Source organism: Protopterus annectens, chromosome 1.part1, assembly GCF_019279795.1.
Source record: "Protopterus annectens isolate FY-2018-M chromosome 1.part1, PAN1.0, whole genome shotgun sequence".
Lineage (NCBI taxonomy): Eukaryota > Metazoa > Chordata > Ceratodontiformes > Protopteridae > Protopterus > Protopterus annectens.
In genome coordinates, this window is record NC_056726.1 from 1,779,063,825 (window position 1) to 1,779,090,096 (window position 26,272).

Sequence of the window (26,272 nt, forward strand, 5' to 3'; positions counted from 1 at the left end):
TAATGGCCAAGGTTGCAGAAGTGTAAATCGCCTTACCCCATCTTTCCAGCGCCATGGAGTCTATCAGAAAGGGTAGGATTTTTAGCAGTAGAAGCCTTAATGCCCTTGGGTCCCTGTGAAATAGTCTCTGGATCCACAATAGGATTTTTAAAAAGTAACTTGTGTGACTCATGACCCTGTAATATCTGTCAGGTTTTTTCAGAGCAGGAGGCAAGGAATCAGGGGCCAAACTAGATTCCAAAAAAGCATAATTAACAATGTCTAGTACAGGAGGAATAGCTAAAGGCCTATGCTGAGGCAAAAGTAAGAAATCCCTAAGCCTCTTTTTTGAATCAGAAAAATCCTGGCTTTTCCAGTGGAAATGCTCCCTTAGAGTATGTAACGTTTCACCAAAAGAAAAATCCTCTGGAGGGGAAGCAGAGGGAATACAGTCCTCAGCATCAGAATCCTCATAAGTAGATAAGGGCAAATCCAGATCATCAGAAAAATCAGAAAAAAAACAGAATTTTGGTCAAAAGATTCATAAACAACTTCAGTCCTAGGCCTCTTAGAAGGGGGGGGGGGTTGGCTACCCCTAATTCGAGTTATTAGAACTTCAGCCATTCTTATCATTTGTTTTTTAGGCAGAGAGGCCTGAGCATGTGGCCTGGGCATCAGTTTTTTAGGCATGGTTCGAGCCTAAGTGAAGAAGGAGGCGTTGGTTTAATATGCAAGTGTGTAGGCCTGAATACACCCTCAGGAGCTGGTGCCTGCACAGCGGCACCGGACCCATCCAAGGTAGAGACATCCACGGGTTCCATAGTTGAAGCATCTTGCGGCATACCAGATCCGAATGGGTCTCAGTAGAGACCTGTGAATCAGAAGTAAAGGGTATCAGGGGCTGCGAAAACACCTCACTGAGTACCGGCGAACTGGCGACTGGCTTAGGAGAAGCATCGTTGACAGTTTTGGACCTCGGCGGCCTGTCTCTGTCTTTATCTTTGTGTTTTTTTGGAATCCCGGTCATCAAATGGCTAACCGATGACATTTCTGGATAATTAAACCGAGAACTGAAATATTTTGAGGCAAAAATATACTGACGATGGATATTGCTCTGATTAAGTAAAGCTCAAAACTGAAGGTACATCGTGGTCAGGGCCTAGGCAAGGAATACAGTATGAATGAAAATCTTTATGAGGTATTTGCTTTCCACAAGTAATGCAATTATTGACTTTTACTGACATCGGTAAGGAGCAAGAAATAGTTTCCCTAATGGGGTACTTAGCTTTAGTTGAAGACTTCGGTTCTGAAACTCGAAAATAAAAATTTCAGGAGTCAGCCGACCGGCACTTGCGAACTGCTTCTGCTTCGGACACCGCACGGCAAGAAAGACTGGGGTAATGGCATCGGCTGCATGTTTTATACCCCTGATGACCTGACGTCATGGAAGAAGGGACAGCAACCGACGCAGGACCCAAGACTTTGTTAATCAGGCCGACTGAGGGCTACCTGCGGCAGATAAACCAAATGTAATGACTGCAACAGTGAAACATGAAGAACATCTGTAGAGTCATTTAAGGACATTGTTATATGGGTTGATCCAGCTTTGAGTTTTTCTAATCCTATCAAGCAATTGGCTAATGATAGTTACAGAAAGTACAGTTGTGTACCTACCATAAATGTAGATGTTCGAGTGTATTCACTGTTGCAGTCATTACTCTTGGGTTATCCTGCTGGCAGGCTATCCTCAGTCGGCCAGAATTCCAAAGTCTAGGTCCAGCGTCAGTTGCTGTCGCCTCTTCCCTGACGTCAGTGCGCCAAGGGTATAAAAGATGCAGCCGACGCCATTTTCTTCAGTTTTTACTTGCCCCAGATGTCAGGTGCCCCCAAATTGGTAGGCTGAAAAATAAGCCAATAAAAATGCATGCACAAAAATAACATTTCCTTCATCTACAAGCAAATACACCAAATAGGTTGTATAGGATAGAGAAGTGCAGATAAGTCCCAGCAAAGAAAAGGGGGATGGTGGGTGGTTAACCTGGACTGCAACAGTGAATACACTCAAACATCTACATTTATGTAGGTACACAACTGTACTATGTTCATCGTGTTTCACTGTTGCAGTCATTACTTTTGGGTTGAATCCCAAAGCTGAGGATGGGCGGCTGGGCTAAATAGGATTAGGGGAGGCTATGAAGCCCTGCAGAACTGCAGTGGCAAAGCCTGCTCTGGACTTAGAGTAAAGAGGTAAGTGGTAGTGCTTTGTGAAAGTGTGCACTGAACTCCAAGTTGCAGCTTCTAAGATATCTTTGATTGGTACTCCTCTGAGGAAGGCTGCTGAAGTGGCTGCTGCTCTGGTGGAATGAGGCCTAATGCCCTTAGGCACTGATTTGCCATGTTGAAAATAACAGAAACGGATGCAATGGCCTATCCATTTAGAAATAGTCTGTTTTGAGATAGCCTTTCCTTGTGATCCTGCAGCATATGATACTAAAAGTTGCTCAGTCTTTCTGAAAGCTTTAGTTCTGTCCAAGTAGAAGCGTAACTTCCTGTGTATGTCCAAAGAATGCATCATTTTCTCACCCTTGTTCTGTGGATTTGGATAAAAGGTAGGCAAGTGAATGGTTTGGTTGAGGGCCACACTGGACACCACCTTAGGCATAAATGTAGGGTTTGTCCTCAGGGAAACCCTGTCTGGATGAAAAATGATAAAAGGTTCCACAGCCACGAGTGCTTGTAACTCCAAGACTCGCATTGCAGAGGTAGGAGCAGAGCTGTTTTCCAGGATAAGAATTTTATATTTGCTGTTGATGCTGGCTCGAAAGGAGGCAGTGTGAGTTTTTCCAAAACATAATTGAGGTCCCAGGCTGGAATTGGTGCTCTCCTTGGAGGCCTAATGTTTTTGGTCCCTCTGAGGTACTGCCTTACTAGAGGATGTGAAAAGATAGGTGGTTCCGTATTGTAATGGGCTGAAATGGCAGAGGCATGAATCTTTCTTGATGAGAAAGAAAGGCCTTTATTCAGCATCTCAGTTAGGTATTGTAAAATCTGAGGGATATTTGTTACACCCGTGTCAATGCCTTTTTCCTGGTTCCAAGCACAGAATCTCTTCCATTTTTCTGCATAACATTTTCTGGTACTGGGCCTCCTGGCCTCCAAGATAACATCCATAACAGCTTTAAAAAGAGGAGTGTTCTGAATGGCTACATTACCCGCCATGCTGCCAGACTTAAGGTCCTGAGTTGGCTGTGCAAGATTGGATTGTTTTTTGGGTCAGCAAGTGAGAAGTTTGAGGCAATATGCATGCTGGACCTTGAGACAAGCTCTTTAGGATTGGGTACCAGTGCTGGCGTGGCCAGTCTGGTGCAATCAGTATCATTTTTGGCTTCTCTTGTCTGACCTTTAGGAGTACCCTGGGAAGGAGAGGCAGTGAAGGAAAGGCATATACTGTTAGATTTTTTCCAGCTGAAGGATAGGGCGTCCACTTTCCATGCTTGCTTGTGATAAATCCTTGTGCAAAATCTCTGCAATTGGCAGTTGCGAGGGGAGGCAAATAGATCTACGTTTGGGCATCCCCATTTCCTTATTATCATGCTGAAGACTTGTGGGTCCAGTTTCCATTCGTGGGGATCCATGAGGTTTCTGCTTAGTGTGTCTGCCAGAGTATTTGTTTTTCCTGGCAGGAATTGTGCTTGCAGGTGAACTTGAAAAGCCAATACTGTGTCCCATAAGGTCATTGCTTGTCTGCAGAGGGGGTAGGAATGTGTACCTCCCTGCTTGTTTATGTACCACATGACCGTTGTGTTGTCTGTCTTTATCAGTATCTGTCCTGGATGAAGCAGGTCCTTGAAAGCAGTCAGGGCATTTTGAACAGCTAGCATCTCTTTTTGATTGATGTGAAGATGCATCTGGTTTGCAGGCCATGTGCCCTGAATACATTTCCCTGCCATATGGGCCCCCCAAGCATAATTTGATGCATCCGTTGTCAGTGTCTGTCTGGCTGTGGGCAAACTGAATGGCAGACCCTTGTTGTTGTGACAGGCTTCTGCCCACCATCGAAACTCCTATTGCAGGCAGGGAATGAGTGCAATTACTGTCTCCAGGCTGTGGCAATGCTGAGTCCAAATGCTTTTTAGATACCATTGTAGTTTCCTCATACGCAGTCTGGCATATGGAATTAGTAGAATGCAAGATGCCATGAAACCCAAGGCCTGCAGGATTTTCCTTGCAGATAAGTGGGTTTTTGTTGCCAATTTCTTGAAGTAAGTAGTCAGATGCTTTTGCTTCTCTGGCGTGAGAGAAGCCATCTGGGCAGTTGTATTTAAGCTTGCACCCAGGAATATTATCTCTTGAGAGGGCACTAGTTTTGATTTCTTTTTGTTTACTGTGTACCCCAGGCCAATTAGTAATCTTTTTACAAACGCCAGATGCTTCAGAAGAATGTCTTTGTTCTCTGCTTGAATTAGGCAGTCGTCCAAGTAGGGATATATTTGAATTCCTCTTTGTCTGCAAAACGCAATTACTGGTGCCAGGCATTTTGTGAAGACCCTGGGTGCAGTAGATAAGCCAAAGGGCAGTGCAGAGAATTGGTAATGCACTGAGCCAGCTATGAATCTGAGGTATCTTCTGCAAGATTGTCTGATTGGGACATGCAGGTATGCCTCTTTTAGGTCCAAAGTTACGAGCCAGGCCTTCTTGCCCAGCATGGGCAGTAGCTGCTGTAGAGTCAACATCTTGAATTTTGGAACTTCCAGAAACGTATTTAGTATAGACAGGTCCAGTATTGGTCTCCTTTCTGGGTACTAGGAAAAGTCTGGAGTAAAATCCTTGCCCCTGCTCTTGTTGTGGTACTTGCTGAATGGCCCTCATATCCATGAGGGCTGTAATTTGTTTTTGTGCCTCTGCCCATTGATTGTGTGGCAGGTCTGGCATACCTTTTGACCTTGGTAGAGTGTGAAAATGGAACCTGTAGCCTTGGGACACTATGTTCAGGACCCAATTGTCTTGGGTAACCATTGCCAATTTGATGAAAAAAGTGCTAGTTTTCCCCCTAAGGGGGCTGCCAAAAGAAAAGTGCTTGGATTTGGCAGAGGAAAGTCATTGGGACTGTTTCCTGTAAGGTTGTGATTTGTCCTCTCCACTTTTGTTGGTAGGAGCACCCCATTGTTTAGGCCTGTATGACCTTGGGGCTGAGAACGGCCTCTGGAACGCCTCTATCTGCCCCTTTGTGGTCTGTCTGACACTGGAAAGGACCAATTTTTAGAAGGCCAGTTCCTGCTAAACCTGGGTGGCTGTACCTGTAAGAAATCCTTGACTGTCTGCATGGATTTTGCTTTATCCTCCATTTTTTTCAACACCTCTTCTGCTTTAGTACCAAATAAAGTATCATGCTGTAATGGTGCATCTAATAATTTTGCTTTAACATGATCAGGCAGATTCAGTTCCTTTAACCAAGCATGCCTTCTAATAACAGAACCTGTAACAGCGGCCCTGCAAGAGGCCTCCAGTGAATCATAACCACATTGCAAAGTATGCTTTCCCACTTGTTCAGCTGCATGCAATAAATCCTGCAATTCCTTGTTCTCTGCACATTCAGTATTTGTCAACAATTTCTGTTTAAGCAGTGACATTAAGTATTGCTGATATTTAAGCATATGAAACTGGCAATTTAAAGTCCTTACGGCCAAGTTAACAGAAGTGTAGACTTTTTTCCCCCATCTGTCTAGAGCCCTAGAATCCCTATCAGAAGGGACAGGATTTTTTGCAGTGGAAGCTTTAACCCCTTTGGGACCCTGAGATATAGTTTCTGGGTCAGCAGCGGGGTTTTTATATAGGAATTTATGAGAATCCGTGACCCTGTAGTATCTGTCTGGCTTAGCAGGTGCAGGGGGTAAAGAGTCAGGGGACACGCCGGACTCTGAAAATACATCATCTACAATGTCTAGAACAGGAGGAATAGCAAGAGGTCTTTGCTGAGGAAGTAGCAAGAAGTCTCTGAGCCTTTTCTTAGATTCAGAGTAATCTTGGCTTTCCCAGTGCAAATGCTCCCTCATGGTATGCAGGGTTTCCCCAAAGGAATAATCCTCAGGAGGAGAGGCTAAAGGAATGGATTCTTCAGCATCATAATCTTCATAGGGAAGCATGGAGTAATCCTGTTCAGAAGAGGAATCAGAGGAAATAGAAACCTGATCAGAAGAATCGTACTCTGTCTCTTGCCTAGGCCTCTTATCAGGAGGGGGATGGGAGCCCCTGATCAAAGTAATAAAGTCTTCCGCCATTTTGAGCATCTGTTTTTTAGGCATGGAAGTCTGAGTAGGAAAATGCTGTACTTGTTTCTTTGTCTTTAGAGCTGCTTTAGTCTTGGTCTTTGAAGCTGAAGATGGCTTACTATATAGTTGTGTAGGTCTGAAGACACCCTCAGAAGCCGATGCCTGCTCAGCGGCTCCAGACCTATCTGAGGGAATGATTTCCGAGTGTCCAATACCTTGAGTACCCAGAGGCCCAGTCGGCTCCACGTGGGAGTCGGAAGCGGCCTGTGGCTCTGAGGTAGTGGGTGCCAGGGGCTGCGAAAGCGCCTCACTTGGAGCCGGCGAACCGGTGACTGGCCTAGCAGAGGCCTCATCGTCGGTTTTGGACCTCGGATGCCTATCCTTTTCCTTGTCCTTGCGTTTTTTGTAAACTCCAGTTGTCGGCTGTTCTGACGGCATTATATAATTAAATCTTCGGCCAAAGTAATGAAATGCAAAATCGAACCAACGCTTAATAGTGCGTTGGTTAAATCTAGCACAAAACCGACAGCTAGCAATGTTGTGATCAGGGCCTAGGCAAGGAATACAGTAAGAGTGAAAATCCTTATGAGGTATTTGCTTCCCACAAGCAATACAATTGTTAACTTTTTCTGACATCGGTCTGGAGCAAGAAAACAGTTTCCCCAATGGGGTACTTAGCTTTAATGAAGACTTCGGTTCTGAAATTCGGATTTGAAAATCTCAGGAGTCAGCTGACAGGCACTTGCAAACTGATTTTGCTTCAGGCACCGCGCGTCAAGAAAGACTGAAGAAAATGGTGTCGGCTGCATCTTTTATACCCCTGGCGTACTGACGTCAGGGAAGAGGCGACAGCAACTGACGCCGGACCTAGACTTTGGAATTCTGGCCGACTGAGGGTAGCCTGCCAGCAGGATAACCCAAGAGTAATGACTGCAACAGTGAAACACTATGAACATCTATATACAGTGGATATAAAAAGTGTACACATCTCTGTTAAAATGCCAGGTTTTTGTGATATAAAAAAAAATGAGACCACAATAAATCATTTCAAAACTTTCCCCACCTTTAACGTGACCTATAACCTGTACAATTCAACTGAAAAACAAACAAACAAACCTGTTAGAGGAAAAATATAAAAATAAAAACATACAATAAGCTGGTTGCGTAAGTGTGCATACCCTTAAACTAATACTTTGTTGAAGCACCTTTTGATTTAATTACAGCATTCAGTTTTCTTGGGCAGGAGTCTAGCAGCATGGCACATCTTGACTTGGCAATATTTGTCCACTCTTCCTTGCAAAAGTGCTCCAAATCTGTCAGATTGCAAGGGCATCTCTTGTGCACAGCCCTCTTAAGGTCACCCCACAGATTTTCTATTAGACTTAGTTCTGGGCTCTGGCTGGGCCATTCCAAAACTTTAATTTTCTTCTGGTGAAGCCATTCTTTTTTTTTATTTGGACGTATGCTTGGAGTCATTGTCGTGTTGAAAGGTGAAATTCCTCTTCATCTTCAGCTTTCTAGCAGACACCTGAAGGTTTTGGGCCAAAAGTGACTGGTATTTGGGACTGTTCATAATTTCCTTTACCTTGAATAAATCCTCAGTTCCAGCTGAAGAAAAGCAACCCCAAAGCATGATACTGCCACCAACATGCTTCACCGTGGGGATGGTGTTCTTTTAGTGATGCAAAGTGTTGTTTTTGCGCCAAATGTACCTTTTGGAATTGTGGCCAAAATGTTCAGACTTGGTCTCATCAGACCATAACACATTTTCCCACATGCTTTTGGGAAACTTGATGTATCGTTTTGCAAATTGTAGCCAGGCCTGGATGTTTTTCTGGGTAAGAAAAGGCTTCCGTCTTGCAACCCTACAACATAGTCCAGGCATATGGAGAATATGGGAGATTGTTGTCACATGTAGTACACAACCACTACTTGCCAGAAATTCCTGCAGCTCCTTCAGAGTTGCTATAGATCTCTTGGCAGCCTCCTGACCAGTTTTTGTCTTGTCTTTTCATCAGTTTTGGAGGGACATCCAGTTCTCTGCAACGTCACTGCTGTACCATATTTTTTCTACTTTTTGATGACTGTCTTCACTGTGTTCCAGGGTATATCCAATGATGTGAAAATTTTTTGTACCCTTCTCCTGACTGACACCTTTCAACAATGAGATCCCTTTGATGCTTTGTAAGCTCTCTGCGAACTATGGCTTTTGCTGTAGCAGGCAAATCCTACTAGGACAGCTGAACTTTACTCAGGGTTAATCAGAGTCTCTTTAATTGATGGCAGGTGTGTACCCAAGAAGACTGAATGCTGTAGTTAAATCAAAAGGTCCTTCAACAAAGTATTAGTTTAAGGGTGTGCACACTTATGCAACCAGCTTATTGTGCATTTTTTTATTTTTTTATATTTTTCCCCTAACAGATTTGTTTGTTTTTTCAATTGAATTATACAGGTTATAGGCCACATTAAAGGTGGGAAAAGTTTTGAAATGATGTAATGCAGTCTCATTTTTATATCACAAAAAACTGGCATTTTAACAGGGGTGTGTACACTTTTTATATCCACTGTACATTGTATAAAAAGTTTTAAAAAGCCTAAGAAATCAGAAACGATGACTTCATTGCTTGTAAATTACTTGAGTATGGAATAACAGTATGCAAACCTTACAAAAAAACAAGCATGAGCAAACTGGAAAGAGGACTGTGGAAATATACCACCAGCATCCATGGATGTGACAATTTAAGTTATTATGAAAGTTTAAAAAATCTGAACTTGTACTGTCTCTCTTACAGATATTTAGAAGTCTACCTTACTCTGGTATACAGGGCATTTACAGGCAACGATCTCTGGGAATGTTTGGGGTTATCAAATAGTAGAGAATCATCAGAAAACCTACGTAGAAGATTCTATAGGAATGAGAAGTGTACTGATTGGTTCTCTGAGAGAACAGGTGATGCATGGGACAGACTACCAAACTACATTAAAGCAATCACTAGTTTAGATGTTTTTAAGAACATCCTGAACACTTATTATGGGAACAACTGCGTTGGTATGTTGGCAGGCTAGAAGGGCAATAATGCCCGTGCCTGAAATATCTGTATGCATGTATGTGCAACTGTCTGAACCTGTAACCAATGCTCATAACCATACAGGATGTAGTGATAAGAATATTTCTTTGCAATATCTGTACTAATTCCACTAACCAAACAAATGCACAGCTGGAAGAAATTAGATATGAAAACTGGGCATCTTCCAGCCAGGCAGTTATAAAGGAGAGTTCCAAGTTGTCTCTGTACCACTGTCAGATAAAATGGTAATTGTGTAAAACAATAATGAGCACTCCAGTACTGTACTTAACCAAGCAACGTGTTTTGGTCTCATTCCTGTACTGTCAAACAGATACTCTCATAATTTGAGAATAACAGGTTTAATGCATATGTTTGGAGCTCTCTTTGGCTTGCCTTTTCAGAAATGTGTTACTGCTTAGCTTCAGTTGATGATGATTAACAATGTACTCATACCCATTCAGACATCAGTCTACAATGAAGCAGGCAACAATTTCCCACGTCTGCTATTTCTCACATTTGGGTATTAAGTGCAAAAGTAAGTCAGTAGAACATAAACATGCAAGGACTCTACGAAATTGCTCATCAAGCAGACTTCACCCTCCCAAGAACCGTCATCTAATTGTGGAGACTCACATTTATTTACCATGCCAACGTTCTGAGGTCAGTGATCTGCAGTTTATTCTTCCAAGTCCAGTGTTACAGCCCTACAGTCAAAGAAACACCTCTCTCCCAAACAGATGGCAACTTTAAAGTCTACACGGTGGCATCTCACTCAGAGTGGTGCTACAGATATGAGGTGTTAACTGGTATAGAAATGGCTGACAAAATACTTGTTTTACTTTTATTCCCAACTCTGGGGTTTCCCATTCACTGATGCAAGAAGTACCAGCAAAGGGCACCAGAAATCCCAATGTCCCTGCAGGGGAAGGAAAACTGTATGTCCCGTTCAAAGAGGTCACCATGACATTACCAATCTCTGAGGTAACCCTCAGTGCCTGACCTGCTCCATGACAACGTAAATAACATCTGCAGTACACCATCTGCAGCTGGGTAACTCTGGTGTCTTACATTCTTTTAATTTTATCATTTCTTCAGTCCATCAAACTAACGTTAAGTGCTGGACCATATCCACTCTCCACAGACTCATGCTTTATATCTTCTAGTGAACATGTGACCTCATTACACACCCCATCCATCTCTACTAGGGTGACACTGTGCATTCAGTCTATATTCATTGGTGTGACATTACATGCAAGTGATCCATAGTGAGCAGGAGTTCCCATCACAGAAAAGGAACTACAAAATAGATAAACAAAATAAAATCTCCAAGCTAACACTAAAAGCACTTTCATTTTACCAGTCCAATGCTGTTCTCACAGATACGCAGAGTTAAGACATCTAAAAATCTGTCAGAGCACACACGAGTGTTCACAAATCTACTGCTGTAGTTAAAGCACAACCATCAGTTACATCAACAGTAGCAGCAGTTCCACAGGGATATTTCTGTACCCATGGCATAAATGGATGATGTCATGAGACACAGATGCCCCAAGTTTATCTATCTGCCTGTAAGCTAAGGGAGCTGGCCAAAGAAAAAGGGAATGAGTAGGTGATAATGACTTGTACATCTCAAAGGAGAAAAAGGGGGTTATATTTTAAACAGAAAAAATCGTGCATGTAGGAGAAAGTGTGTGTCCACAAAATGGCATCTGCAAGTACTGTTTTGGCAGTGTTCATGTCAACTGCAATGGGAGAGATTTTGACCATAAAAAAAAAATCCAAGTTAAAGAAATGAGTATGATGCCACAAAGGGACTGCACTGCAGCCTAGGGACAATTAGGGTACAACATTAAACATGGAGGGGTGGGGGTCTTAGTCTTGGAATGATGTTAGCTTCAATTTATAGGGCACAGATGTTTCTTAGAAAGTGAGGCTGATGCTCTGACAGTCATTTTGGGCCAGAAAAATAGACTCTCCCAATGGGAGGAAAAAAACCATTAGCTGCTCTAGAAGGATGTACATCCATAGTGCAACACACTAAAATAGGGTAGACAAAGTAGAAAAATACATGTGGAAAGAATAATTTCAAACTAAGTGGACTTGACCCTTCAAAATGGCTACATTAGTAAGCATAATAATGAATCATCAGCTAAGTAAAATGAAAAAAGTAGAACTGCCACCACAAATAAGAGACTCAGGCTTTCCAGCTAACACAGGCATAGTCAATATGCATACATGATATAACTTTGGCACCAAACGATTTTGAGGTACTTACATAAGTGATTATTACTTGTCTCATCCAATACATTTACTAAACTGTGTGGCAAGACATTTGTATTAAGCAGAAGAACCACAGTATGTATCACCCCTTCAGATCAACTCACCCTGAAACAAATACCTTGGGGTCTCTGTAACACTGCAGTACAAACTACAGGGAGGTCACTGTGAAGGTGTCCTCAGGATGCTGCTCGAAGACTTGACCCATATATCCACTCTTTGGAGGGGCATTCAATTGTCCATGGAACTGAAAATTTGAGTACCGATAATTTTCTTGCATTGGTAACACAGGGTCACTTGGCACAGGAGAAAGGTTAAGTTCATTTGTTAAAGGACAAATGTAGTTTGATCTATGGACTCTTCCAAGTTCATGAGGTTCTTTGTCAGGTTTTGATAAAGTAAGTGGACTAGCTACTTGTGGACTAGATACATGTGGACTAAGACAAGAAAGCTCATTCCTTTCCATAATGTCCATCAAGACCCCCGTTCCAAGTTTGTTACTGTACTGTGGACTGCCAGCCATGGGACTTTGAGAATACCAATAGTTTGTGTTTTTAAGGGTTGGGGAATCATAACGTATATGTGGTGCTGGCAGATCTCTACAAGCCAAATGTGATGTTGGTTGTACAACACTTGCTACATGTGCATTTGTCTTTAAGGTCTCACAAGCTGGTAACTTCCTGCCTTCAAGAGACAAAAAGTCATCCTTGAAGGCCATAACAGGTGAACAGTTTGAAAAAGTTTTCTGGTGACCCTGCTCAAAGGAATGGTGAAGTTTTGGCATGACCATTGGATGAGGAGGTGGGTGGGGATGGGGATGGAAGTTCTTGACATCTAAATCTGCCTGATTCATGCTAGGAGAAACAGATGATGCTTCACTTGGAAAACACTGAGCAAATGTTTCATCAGAAGGAGTAGATGGATTAACAGAATAAGGCCCGGAAAACTCGCACGATTCTCTCTCATTCATGTGAAAATTCCGTGACTGTGATGGCAAAGGAGACATACTACTGTCTCCACTGTAATAATCCATGCCAAAATCTGTACTTTCTTGAAAAAGAGCATTTGCTGGCCGTGACTTCTGGGAAAACTTTGACCTTCCAGTTCCTCTTTCCTTTCTGTTCGTTGTACCTCCTCCCCTAGGATTTCTGGGCTGTCTTGGCACTGAATTTCTTTTGGAAGGGAATGGGGAAGCAGAAGTAAAATTTAACTGAGATGAATCAAACAGGTCCACTTTTTTTCGCCGCCCCCTTCCTGGTTTTGGATTATTCTGGAAAAGAATGCTCTGGTTCCAGCTGTATGATGGACCTGAGGAAGTCTCATTCCAATCCATCATCAGTTTTTCCAGACTGGAAAGACTGGACTGTCCTCCTTCACTTGATGAAGCCTCACTGTTGGTTCTTCTATATCCTCTAGGCAGATTTAACTGTGTGCTGTCCGAAGAAGATTCAGAAAATGTTTCTGAAACAGATCTTTGCTTCACTTTTTGTGGGGTGTAATTTGAAATATCCAGTATGACATTTGACTCATTCATGCCATAGTCAAACATTGGATTAAAGTGTTGGGCTGAACCTTCAGAGATCCAATCAGCATTGTTATAATTTGGCCTGGGTGGCCACTGTGATGCATTAGCAAATGGTCGGCAGCTGTCAGTTGAAGTGTGGAATAAGTTTCCAGTTTTTTGAGGCATAAAGCTTCCAGAAGACACTGGATTTGACTGGGAATCACACCTTATGTGGGTGTGTGAAACCGAAGAAAATTGCCCAGACTCTGAATTACTAAGATATGGTGTCTTGTTTAAAGGCAGATGAGAAACTGAAGTATGAGAACCAAAAGCAACATTCTGAGCACTACTTGGAGAAGAGCAGACATTGCTGGTATTGCTGAATGAAAAGCTACAGTCTTTGCTGCCTTGGCAATCTTGTGAGGCATAAGGTTTAGACTGTTGAAAGACATTAGAAGTGGCTGTGTTTTGAGTTGCATTAAAATTTGGGTACTGATTGTAGTTACCAGATGGGGGGTGAGTAGTGGGAGATCTAGAAATGGAAGGTGATGAAACCAGTTTTCGGAAAGTCTCTGGATTGCGACATTCTGAGGGACTCTGAGACATGCTGAAGCTTAGGTTACCACTTTGTGGATATGGCTGCCTCATCTGAAGAGTGGACTGAAAAGAGTTATCACTGTTATTAGAGGATGGTTTAGGACACTGATTCTGGTAAGATGGCGCACGACTTTGAGTCTGCATTGAATTCTGTGCTGTGTAACCAGCTTGTGCTTTGCATACTTCTTGTCTAGCTCCAGATGTGTTAAAGTCTATCAAGTCCGAAGAATCATCTGAATCAAGCAAGGATCGAAAATAGCCAGCAAATGCTCCATGTGGGTCCTGATTCATCTGTGACTGATTAGACAGACTATTTGATGAGTAACAGCCTTGTCGATCTCCAGAACTAGAATCTCTGGAAGAACTAGGAAAAGATCTTGAATCAATCTGTTCATAACTACAATTCCCTAGCTGGTGGTTTGAGGAACTTTCCTGTTTGGGTGGCCAATTATTTCGACTGTCCCTCACCCAATCCAAAGCTCCTTCAGAGTTTTGGAAAGTTGGTTCCTTAAGTAATGCTCCATTTTTTCGAGGCCGTCTTCGGCGAACAGGTTTAGTACTTGGTTCTTTCTGTACCCTGCCTCGTTTACGAGGGTGATCAGTGCCTGCACTGACCTTTCTTTTCTTTCCAATCCCTTCAAAGAAATCACTGAAAGAACATCTCAAAGTTTCAGTAGCATGACTGCCACCTCTCCCTCCACAAAAACCTGCCTTACCACCACGTCTGCGAAAGCTTTGCACCTTTTGCAGAAAATGAGACACATTGTTTGTATCTGGAGTCTGACTAACAGAGACAGGATCACTAGGTGTCCAACACCTAGGTGGAGAACATCTCCCAAAGGTCTGATTCTGTTTATTTAAGAAGGCTAGCTTGGATAAAACATCTGCATAATCAGATTTATTATCACTGGTATCCACAGTGTATGACGGTTGAGGCGGTGGAAGTTTTACTTTTCTTCGTCTTTTCTTTACTTCTTGTTTGACTTCTTTAGCTTTCTCAAAACCAAGGAGAGGATTTTTGGGAGGCCTCCCCCTTTTTCTTTTAAGTATTACAGGAAGATCTCCTGGAGGAAACATTACCATTACATTTCTGCCATGATTTTTCATCTTAAGGAGGGCTGTGGAATCCATAAGACTTGATGTAGCTTCCTTACCACCAAAATGACTAATCATCTTGTCACCTAAGCTGCTGAGAGAAGACATCTTGTAGGTCATTTTGTTCCGCTTTCCAACAAATACAGGAATCTTGTGCACTTTTACAACCATCTTCCGAATTCCTCTGCGTTTACGTTTTCCTTGGTCTCCAGGCTGTTCCACTTCAGGGTTTATCCCTGAAGTATCTTTTGGTTCTTCATTTAATCCTGAAGTTGACAATTTTTTCTCATAGTTGCAACAACTGTCTTCTGTCTTTTTTGTCTTTGTATACCTCCTTCGTCTATACACAATTTTTGGTCTGTTTGTTGTTCTAAGTGCGTATTTTCTATGGGCATCTGATAAGTGCATTAAACTTGTGTTCATTAAGGTCTGATTAGATAGCAAAGCATTTCCACTTAAAACTGTCTGGTTCCCTACCTGGGTACCGCTAAGTGTTGGCTGGTAGCCAAGTGAACTGTAGGTATTGACTACTGACTGGTTTATTAAAGATGCACTGTTACTAAAAAATGGTGTGTTATCTAACTGGCCAATACCACTAACATTTAACTGGTTATCAAATGTGGAGCTACTGCCCCCAAACATCTGGTGACCTGGGGGGGCAGTCTGATCTGGAAATATCAGATTATCAAATTGGGCAAACAGACCTTCTACTGCCTGTTTCCTTTTCCTTCCTACTCTTGGTTTTCTTACTGTAGTTGTTCGCCTTGCTGTTGTCTGTTTCCTTATTGGACCAATTTTCCGGGCTCCTCTCTTTCTTCTCCTTATTGGACCAGGTCTCCTTCCTACTCTTTTGGTAATGGAAGGGGCATCAGCAGTTAATACTGCCTGGGTATTCAGTTGGTTACTGTTACTTGATTCTGTCTGCTCATTACCTGCTGTTGTTTGGTTACCCAGTGTGATACTGCTACCTGCCAATGTCTGAAAACCAAACAAAGAAGCATAACTTGCTATTTCTGGATTACCAAATGTAAAGCTGTCACTTGTTGAAGATTGGTTTTCCAATGGCCTGTTATCCATTTTTCTCTCTCTGCAAAATGACTGACCAGCATTTGACACAGTGTGGCTATTTAAAGGTGTTCTACAAAACAAAGCTGTCACATTATCTAAAATGGCTCTATTTTCTTCTGCTGTTTGGTTACTAAACTGGGTACTTTCAGTTTCTAAATCATGTTTACAGAGCTGGGCACCATCACCTTCTACCGTCTGGTTATCTAACTGGATGCTTTCAGTTCCTACTGTATGGTAATCTAATTGGGTGTCTTCAGTTATGATGTTATAGTTATCTAATGTGGCACTTTCATTTGCTACTCTCTGGTTATCTAATGTGGTGCCTTCAGCTGCTACTGTCTGGTTATCTAATGAGATGTTTTCATTTGCTACTGCCTGGTTAATTAGTAGGGCATCTTCGGTTACTACTGTGTGATTATCTAACAGAGTGCCTTCACTTTTTACATTCTTATCTAACAGGATGCTCTCAGCTTCTACTGTGTGATTAATTAATGAGGTGGTTTCAGGGGCATCAAGTGAAGCCACATCACCAACTACTGTGTGGTTATTTGAAGTAGTATTAGTACTTTCTGCTAACAAGTTATCCAAGGAAGAATGCAAGCTGCCTGTTGCCCAGTTATCCAGTTGAGTTTCTTTGTTCAACACTGTCTGTCTGTCAAGTTCTGCAGTGGCACTTTTTTCTGTATGGGTTTCTAAGGGAGTAGTGTTTTTTACTATCAGGACGTCTGATGGAGCAGCACTTTGTATGACCATTTGGGCATGTGAATGTGCCTCACTGCCTGCAACCACTTGGTTGTCTGGTCCAGCAACTTTTTTAGCCTCTCTCTGAAATTCTAACAGAGCCATGTCCAATGCAACCTCATTATCAAAGAGAGACACATCATTTGTTAACAAACTATCTAGTGCCAAACCATCATTTACAATTATCTGGTTATCTACTGGGACACTAACCATAGCTTCAGCATCATTATCCAATGGGAAACAACTACTTGGTGTCAAATGGTTATCGACGGACGCACCACTGCTTACAACTTCCTGGCTACTCAATATGGTACTGCTACTTGTATCTGTAAGCTTATCCACTAAAGGACATTCACTATCTACTGCTTGATTATCTGATGAAGCACTGCTTTTTTCCACTGAGTAATCAGCTAATAAAGAGATGCTGCACTCTTCTGTATGACTATCCAATATGGCAGTGCTCTCTGTCACAGTCGAACTGCAAAATGGAGATCTGTCACATTCCACTGTCTGATTTTCTGGGGGTAAACTATTATTTGCTAATGCCGGATTATCTAATAAGGCAGCGTTCTTTGCTGATGCTAGTTTATCTAATGACTTATTAAGCAGTGCAGTATGGTTACCTAATAAGGCAGTGTCGTCTGATCTTGTCTGAGTAGCTAATGGAAAACAATCTACTACTGTTGTTGATGAAGAACTGTCAACAACTAAGGTTTCATTATGTAACAGAGACCCTTCAACTGCTACTGTCTGCTTATCTAATGGAATGTGGTCATGTGCTGCTGGCTGGCTATTGAATAAGGTAATGTTGTTTTCTACTGTCTGGTTATCTACAGAAAAATAATCGTGTTCAGATTGATCATCTGCTACAGCCGAGTCACTTGCTTCTACCTGGTTACATAATGTGGTTGTCCCACTTACTACTGCTACAGGCTTATCACCTAATACTAAACTATCACTTTCCATTGTCTGGCTAGCTAATGGTACAACTAATGGTGGATTATCTAATAAGGTCAACTCACTGGTGACTGCTTGCTTTTTTAATCTGCGTTTTCCAAACCGAATGGTTATGCTGCTTAGTTCTTTTTGACTTCTCTTTGTGGAAATGCCTCTATGTTCTTTTACATTGCATTCTAGGTTACTGGAATTCACAGCTTTCTCGCACACAGGAGTTGTGACAGTACCATCAGTGCTGATGGTAATGGGCAACTCTGAAGGCAAGTCACTTACACCTTTGGACTTGTTTTCATTCACTACATCTTCTAAGCATAGATCCCAGTTTTGATGCACTGAAGTTCTTCTCCTACTTGTGCGACGTGGCAGATTTTGAATTTTTAATACATGAGATTCCGATTTTTTCTGTGGACATGCCTTAGGGATTCGGATACTGTTGGCAAGAGTCGCAGAAGAAAAGAAACTGTATTGTAGACCTCTGTCTTCTGCCTCTGCAGTTTTAAATTTGCTGTTTTCAGTGGGGATCTGATCCAGTTTTAGCCCATCACAGTCTATGTGGACACCACTGTTTTTCAAGTCAGATAAGTGGCTAAAATCTTTCATGATGTCTATTAACTGCACCACAGGATACATATTAACTTGTCCATTTCCACATTTGCATTTTAGGACTGCTACAATGTTATTAATATTGCAATTTTCAGAAATTAGGGTTGCACTGGAGAAAACTTTAGCAGCCCTGTCATCTTTTATTTTTGTAATACTCACAGAAGTCCTAGCATTCTTGGCATAGCCAGAGGTGAACTTAAGTGACAAATCTTTCTCTTCTTTCTTTATGCTGACTGGTTTGTTGACTGTGTGGCACATTGCTACAGAGTCTAGGCAAGGAACTGAACTAGTTTCATAAACATCACTTAAATGTTGCCGTGAGCTATTAGACACAGAACCTAACTTGCAAGTCAGAGTCTTTTCCAACAGAGCACGCTGTCTCTCCGTTAGTGCTGCAGGAGGATGTATGTGCGGCCTGTGAACACGCTTTGGCTTTCGGTTTTTTATAAAGCAGTTACGATCTGTACTAGAACTCACAGTTCTGTTCTGGGGTTTTGTGCAGGCCTTAAAGTCCTCCCCAGTTTTATTTTCTGTGGAACAGTCTGTGATGTAAGAGTCGTTTGAGATCTCATAAATGCCTAAAACAGAAAGCACAATAAATAAATAATTAATTTCTGGGAGGAAAAAACATTACAGAATAAGACATAATCGGATAAATTTTATATACAGACACAGATATGGATTACATCAGCAGAGCAGGATTACAAATCACAGACCAGTCTCAAAAATCTATAAAATTCATAACATAATATTTTTTACAGACAATGAGTGTAATAAAGCAGTTATGTGTAACTTTTTAAACTGGTCTAAAATGTATCTGTATTGACCAACTCAGAATTCTACTTAAGTAACAATGTAAACAAGAAGCATAGTTACTGATGTGATAGAATCACGGAAGAAAAAAATAATCATCCTTTTTCAAGTCAGCATACATAGTATGCCATTCACTATTAAGACATCAATCTTCAATGCTGCTTACTTTTCAGGGTAAATGACATGTCCCTCTGTACCAAAAGATACAGAAACTACTTGCAGACTGTCTCCAGTAAGGTAGGTTGACAGCCATTCATACCGCTCAACTGCCAAGATTTTCACGGACTGTCTCAGTTTTTGCCTCACATTTTTAGTCTGTTCTTCATAACATCTGTGGTTTTCTGCCAAATCATTGAGGACTGGAGTTACTAAATAATGATATAATTTCAGTTTCAGAATTTGTATCCTTCAGAAAATGCATTCTGATGCAAAACCAATTACTGTATCATCTTTCTCAGCTTACTAGAGCAATGGTTAAAGATTGTCCCCCCCCCATTATTTCTGGCTGTGTCCAGAATTCTTGTACTAACAGGTTGACAGGTATGTAGCCATTTATATTTAAACTTCTGCTGTTCAAATCAGAGGTCTTGCACTTTGTAAAATTTACTTTTACTTACAAAAGCTGGTGATAATAAATCCTGTCATTAGTTCCTTTAAAGGACTACCGCAAGCAATGGAGAGCAAACAATAGGTTGATGCATCTTTTCCTTTATAAAAATCCACCCGTGAAGCTGATTAGGTAAACAGGAACTGACTTTTCTGTATGACCTGTTGCAAAAGTTCAGTGAATTAGATGGAATTAGCATTTTTTTTTGGGGGGGGGGTATGCTTAATTTTATTTTTTAACTTGTGCTTTGAAAAAGCATATGGGAGTGCTAGTTATTTTTGACAGGGATTATTAATTTTTTTACAGTACACTCTGACTTGAGCTGTGTGTTTTACTTTATTTATATATATATATATATATATATATATATATATATATATATATATATATATATAAACTAACAGGAAAAAGTGACAATTAAAGGAAATCAAAAATGCACAGCAAGGAATACTGTTAAATACACGTTTTTCCAGGTGGGTTTTTGTCTGCCACAAATTTTGATATTAAAAATATAATAAAACATTGTATATAACCACAGCAGTGGCTACTTCTCGTTCCTTTTTCAGGAAAGCATCCTTTATGATACCTGTTCACTTGTGAATACTTTGACAAGACATTTCAAGCTGAATATGAGAAAGTACAGTTGTGTACACTTACCATAAATGTAGATGTTCGAGTGTATTCACTGTTGCAGTCATTACACTTGGGTTATCCTGCTGACAGGCTACCCACACTCGGCATGAATTCCAAAGTCTTGGTCCGGCGTCGGTTGCTGTCGCCTCCTCCCTGACGTCAGTGCGCCAGGGGTATAAAAGATGCAGCCAACGCCATTTTCTTCAGTTTTTCTTGCCCCAGATGTCAGGTTCCCCCAAAAGGGTAGGCTAAAAATATGGCAATAAAACATGCATGCACCAAAATACATTATACCTTCATCTACAAGCAAATACACCACATAGGTTGTATAGATTAGAGAAGTGCAGATAAGTTCCAGCAAAGAAATGGGGGATGGTGGGTGGGTAACCTGGACTGCAACAGTGAATACACTCGAACATCTACATTTATGGTAAGTGTACACAACTGTACTATGTTCTTTGTGTTTCACTGTTGCAGTCATTACACTTGGGTTGAATCCCAAAGCTATGGTTCGGAGGCTGGAGCTAAATAGCATTAGGAGCAGCTATGAGGCCCTGCAGAACTGCAGTGGCAAAGCCTGCCCTGGATTTAGAGTAGAGTGGTAAATGATAATGCTTTGAAAAGGTGTGCACTGAACTCCAGGTAGCAGCCTCTAAAATGTCTTTGGTTGGTACTCCCCTGAGGAAGGCTGCTGAAGTGGCTGCTGCTCTGGTTGAATGTGGCCTAATGCCCTTAGGCACTGGCTTGTCATGTTGTGAATAGCAGAAACAAATGCAGTGGCCTATCCACTTTGAAACAGTCTGCGTTGAGATCGCCTTTCCTTGTGATCCTGCAGCATATGCCACTAGTAGTTTCTCTGTCTTTCTGAAAGCTTTGGTTCTGTTCAAGTAGAAGCGTAGTTGTCTGTGCATGTCCAAATAATGCAGAATTCTCTCCCCCTTATTCTGTGGGTTTGGATAAAAAGTAGGCAGATGAATGGCAATGTTTGGTAAAGGGCCACACTGGACACTAGCTTAGGCATAAATGCCGGGTTTGTCCTCAGAGAAACCCTGTCTGGATAAAAAATGATAAAAGGTTCCACAGCCATGACTGCCTGCAGCTCTGAGACTCGTCTTGCAGAGGTTATTGCTAGGAGCAGAGCTGTTTTCCAAGATAAAAACTTTATATCAGCTGTAGCGGCTGGCTCAAAAGGAGGCAGGGTGAGTTTTTCCAAGACATAATTGAGGTCCCATGCAGGTATTGGTGATCTCCTTGGAGGCCTTAAGTTTTTGGCTCCTCTGAGGAACTGCTTTAACAAAGGATGAGAAAAGATGGTGGCTCTGTATTGTAATAAGCCAAAACAGCAGAGGCATGAATTTTAATTGATGAGAAGGATAGGCCTTTGTAAAGCATCTCAGTTAAGTATTGCAAAATCTGAGGAATATTTGGTAGAGCTGTGTTAATTCCTTGTGCCTGGTTCCAAGCACAGAATCTCTTCTACTTTCCAGTGTAATATTTTCTGGTACTAGGCCTTCTGGCCTCCAAAATGACATCCATCACAGCTTTAGTGAGATGCGCATTTTGTATGACTACATTGTCCGCCATGCTGCCAGATTTAAGGTCTTTAGTTGGCTGTGCAGGATCTGATTGTTTTGTTGGGACAGTAGATGAGGTATTTGAGGCAAGGTCCAAGCCGGGCATTGAGACAAGTTCCTTAGGAGTGGATACCAGTACTGACGGGGCCAGTCTGGGGCAATCAGTATCATCTTTTGCTTCTCTTGTCTGACCTTTAGGAGTACCTTGGGGAGGAGAGGCAGTGGAGGAAAGGCATATACTGCTAAGCTTTTCCAGCTGAAAGATAAGGTGTCCACTTTCCATGCTTGTCTGTGATAAGTCCTTGTGCAGAATCTTTTTACTTGGTAGTTGTGAGGAGAGGCAAATAGATCTATATCCGGGCATCCCCATTTCCTTGTTATCATGCTGAAGACTTGTGGATGCAATTTCCACTCGTGGGGATCTATGAGGTTTCTGCTTAGTTCGTCTGCCAGAGTATTTATCTTTTCTGGCAGGAATTGTGCCTGCAGATGTACTTGGCAAGTCAATGCTATGTCCCACAAAGTCATGGCTAGTCTGCAAAGGGGGTAAGAATGAGTGCCTCCCTGCTTGTTTATATACCACATGCCCGTGGTGTTGTCTGTCTTTATCAGTAGTTGTCCCGGATTAAGTAGGTCCTTGAAGGCTGTCAGGGCATTCTGAACAGCTAGCATCTCTTTTTGATTGATATGTAGATGCATTTGGTTTGCGGACCATGTGCCTTGAATACATCTTCCTGCCATGTGGGCCCCCCAGGCATAATCTGATGCATCCGTTGTTAATGTCTGCCTGGCTGGGGGTAAAGTGAATGGTTGTCCCTTGTTCTGGTGACAAGCCTTCGCCCACCATCGAAACTCCTGTTGCAGGCAGGGAATGAGGGTAATTATTGTTTCCAGGCTGTGGCAACATTGAGTCCAAACACTTTTTAGGTACCATTGAAGTTTCCTCATATGCAGTCTCGCATATGGAATTAGTAGAATGCAGGATGCCATGAAGCCCAAAGCCTGCAGAATTTTTCTTGCAGATAACTGGGCCTTTGTTACCAACAGGTTGAAATAGGTAGTCAGTTGCTTTTGTTTGTCTGGCGTGAGATAAGCCATCATGGCAGTTGTATTTAAGCTTGCACCCAGGAATATTATCTCTTGAGAGGGTACTAGTTTTGATTTCTTTTTGTTGGCTGTGTACCTTAGGCCTGTTAGAAATCTCTTTACAAACGCCAGATGCTGTAGTAGAATGCCCTTGTTCTCTGCTTGAATGAGGCAGTCGTCCAAGTAAGGATATATTTGTATTCCTCTTTGTCTGCAGAATGCAATTACTGGTGCCAGGCACTTTGTGAAGATCCTGGGCGCAGTAGATAAGCCAAAGGGCAGTGCAGAGAATTGGTAATGCATTGAGCCAGCTTTGAATCTGAGGTATCTTCTGCATGTTTGTCTGATTGGGACATGCAGGTATGCCTCTTTTAGGTCTAAAGTCACAAGCCAAGCCTTCTTGCCCAGCATGGGCAGAAGTTGCTGTAGAGTCAACATTTTGAATTTTGGTATATCCAGATATGTGCTTAGAATAGATGGGTCCAGTATTGGTCTCCAGGTCTTGTCCTTTCTTGGTACCAAGAACAGTCTTGAATAAAATCCTCATCCCTGCTCTTGCTCTGGTACTTGTTGAATGGCCCTCATGTCCATGAGGGATGAGACTTGCTTTTGTGCCTCTGCCCATTGATGTTTTTGCAGGTCTGGCCAACCGTTTGTCCTTGGCAGGGTATGGAAGTGAAATTTGTAGCCTTGCGACACTATGTCTAGGACCCATTTGTCCTGTACTGATAAAACAGTTGGAGAAATTTATTGCACAAAAACGGTTGAGCGCTTTCAACAGTACTTCACTATCTTCATCAGAACATCAAATTCACATAATTCAAAGCTTATATACAATCTGAAAGCCCGCCAAAAAGTATTAAACAATTGAATAATTGAATAATTAGTGTAACCATAGTAACTACCCCTAGATCCTAAACCAAAGAATGAAAATTCCTTGTATAGGGTAACTTCTAAGATTCACTGAGTACCTATAACTGGTGGAACCCTCACATTTTACATACCATCATACAAATTGTACAAAAAATAATAATAAAAAATATATGAAAACTACATATATAAAACTCCCAAGTTCAGCATAATATAAATATACCTCAAATAAACTTTATGAAGAAAATACTAAGTGGTATATTAAACTAATAACTATACTATGCTAGTACCTACATATATACATACATACAAAACGTTGACCTAATAATAATATGTAATACATAAAATGTATCTTTGGAGTAAAATAACATACTTCTCATAAAAATTGGCCAACAGCCATATAATTTCTGTATTAGGAAGTATGAGAAGTACTAAAAATGTATACTCAATAAAACATAGAAAATAAAAAATAAAAAAGCATTAAATTAAACCTTAACTAAAGGTTTCGTAGGGATCATTTCATTGAGCCCAGGAGATGTAGCGGCATCCAATCTAATCTGCCACCTAATCTCCTTTTACACAACCGCCTTGATATTACCACCTCTTGGGTTGGGTAAAATCACTTCCAATATGGCAAATTTAAACATCTTACAATTGGGACTATTGATAAGATGTCTTGACAGAGCATTATTAACATCACACTTTCTCATGCAATATGTGTGATCATAAATTCTGTTCTTCAAACAGCGATCAGTTTTCCCCACGTAGAAACTCATACATGTTTGGCATACCCCCAGATAAACTATATGCTTGGTCAAGCAATTGCCACTGCTAAACCAGATTTTACTTTTCAAACAATTTTTAAGAACAATACTTGGGGTATCTAGTATGTATCTACAGAAATTGCACTGCCCACATTTTTTAGTTCCTGTTCTCTGTATCTTCGTAGTTTGTTGGTATTTAGATTTAATCTCAATAATTCTTTTTATATTATTACCAGCTTTGTATACAAAATGTGGTTTATCACTAAGTTTATTTTTTAAAGACTGATCACTGGTCAATATGTTCCAATTGGTTGCAATAATATTCTTCACTTTGCTGGAATGTTTGCCATATTTGATAATACAAGCTTTTTTGTATTCAATATTATCAACACCAGAGTCAGTGTCGGTAACCTTACCGTCAACAATGGGTTCTTTGACAAAACCCACCCCCAGGAGTGGTTTATATTTACGTCCCCATTCATTGCTAACGTACTGGGTAATATCATTGACCATCTTACAGGGATACCCCTTATCTATGAATAACTGCCCAATATACTCCAACTCTTGTAACATCACATCCCTTTCAGTCGTCATACGGGCTGCCCGGATGCACTGTCCTTTAACAATGCCCCTTTTGGTGTTATAAGTATGTGCACTAGTATAGTGCAAATAACTGTTGCTAAATGTATCCTTCCTATAGATACATGATTGGAATTGTTCATCCTTGGTGTAAATGAAAACATCTAGACAGCTGATACCCATATATTCAAGTTGGTGAGTGAATCTAAGATAATCGGTGGTGCTGTTGATGAAATGCATAAATTCCAACAGCACCTCTACATCACCCTCCCAAAGGATAAAGATGTCATCCAGGTATCTAACATATCTCTTGATGTTGGACATCCAAGATGAGTGTAAGATGTATTCCATTTCCCAATCTAATAACACCATGTTGATAAATGGGGCACAGGCAGTGCCCATGGCCCCCTGTTCTTTGGGATGCTCGCCCTCAAAATAGATGTAATTGTGATCCAAGACAATGTCCATAAATTCCATTAACAAGGAAATTTTATCCTGTCCTAGGCCACTCACTCTATGTATGCTGTTATTAAATCTATTCAGCCCATCTTCCTTCGGGATACAGGAAAATAAATCTTGGACGTCAATAGTGACAAAAATAATATTAGGGGACCATAGTTCTTTTTTAAAAATGCCTAAAAATTCCCAAGAATCTTTGATAATATGATCCACTAAATTGTAAACGTGTTTAAGTTGGTGATGAATCACCTGGCCAAAAGGAAATGTCTTGCTTGCACTTCCAGAAATAATTGGACGAAATGGTGGATCATCCACTTGTTTGTGGACCTTGGGAATACCTGTAATAGTGGCCAAGATAGGAAAATCAACCTTCAAAAATCTATACATTTCCTCACTTATTCTACTTTCCACACTAAATTCTTCCAAATAAGAATCAATGCGGCCATGACCAATGTTAACTTCATTGATAGACACAGGTGTATATTGTGAAGAATTGTTTAGTAGGTCAAAGATCTTGTTTTTGTATCTCTCCTGATCATAGAGAACAATTCCCCCTCCCTTGTCAGCTGACATGATACGTACATTATTGTCACACAATAATTGAATCGCATCCATAATATCATTCCCAACATGTTCCTTCGATCTTATATGCTTATGTTTGTTATAAAGAGCATATAATTGAGTATTAACCACCTTCTCGAATAATCCTAAAGTACTACACATGGGTGG

General features: G+C 41.3%; 1 protein-coding gene across 5 annotated transcripts in view; it reads right to left on the reverse strand.

Moving 5' to 3' along the window:
• The window catches only part of AHDC1 (AT-hook DNA binding motif containing 1), a 1,805,436-nt gene that overhangs the window by 240,692 nt on the left and 1,538,472 nt on the right, over window positions 1-26,272 (reverse strand). For all 5 annotated transcript variants that reach the window (XM_044084484.1, XR_006366341.1, XR_006366343.1 and 2 more), the window contains one exon: window positions 11,701-18,736. In XM_044084484.1, coding sequence (XP_043940419.1) covers window positions 11,745-18,736 — 6,992 coding nt within the window. In that variant the 3' untranslated portion in view covers window positions 11,701-11,744. The remainder of the gene's footprint in view (window positions 1-11,700; window positions 18,737-26,272) is intronic.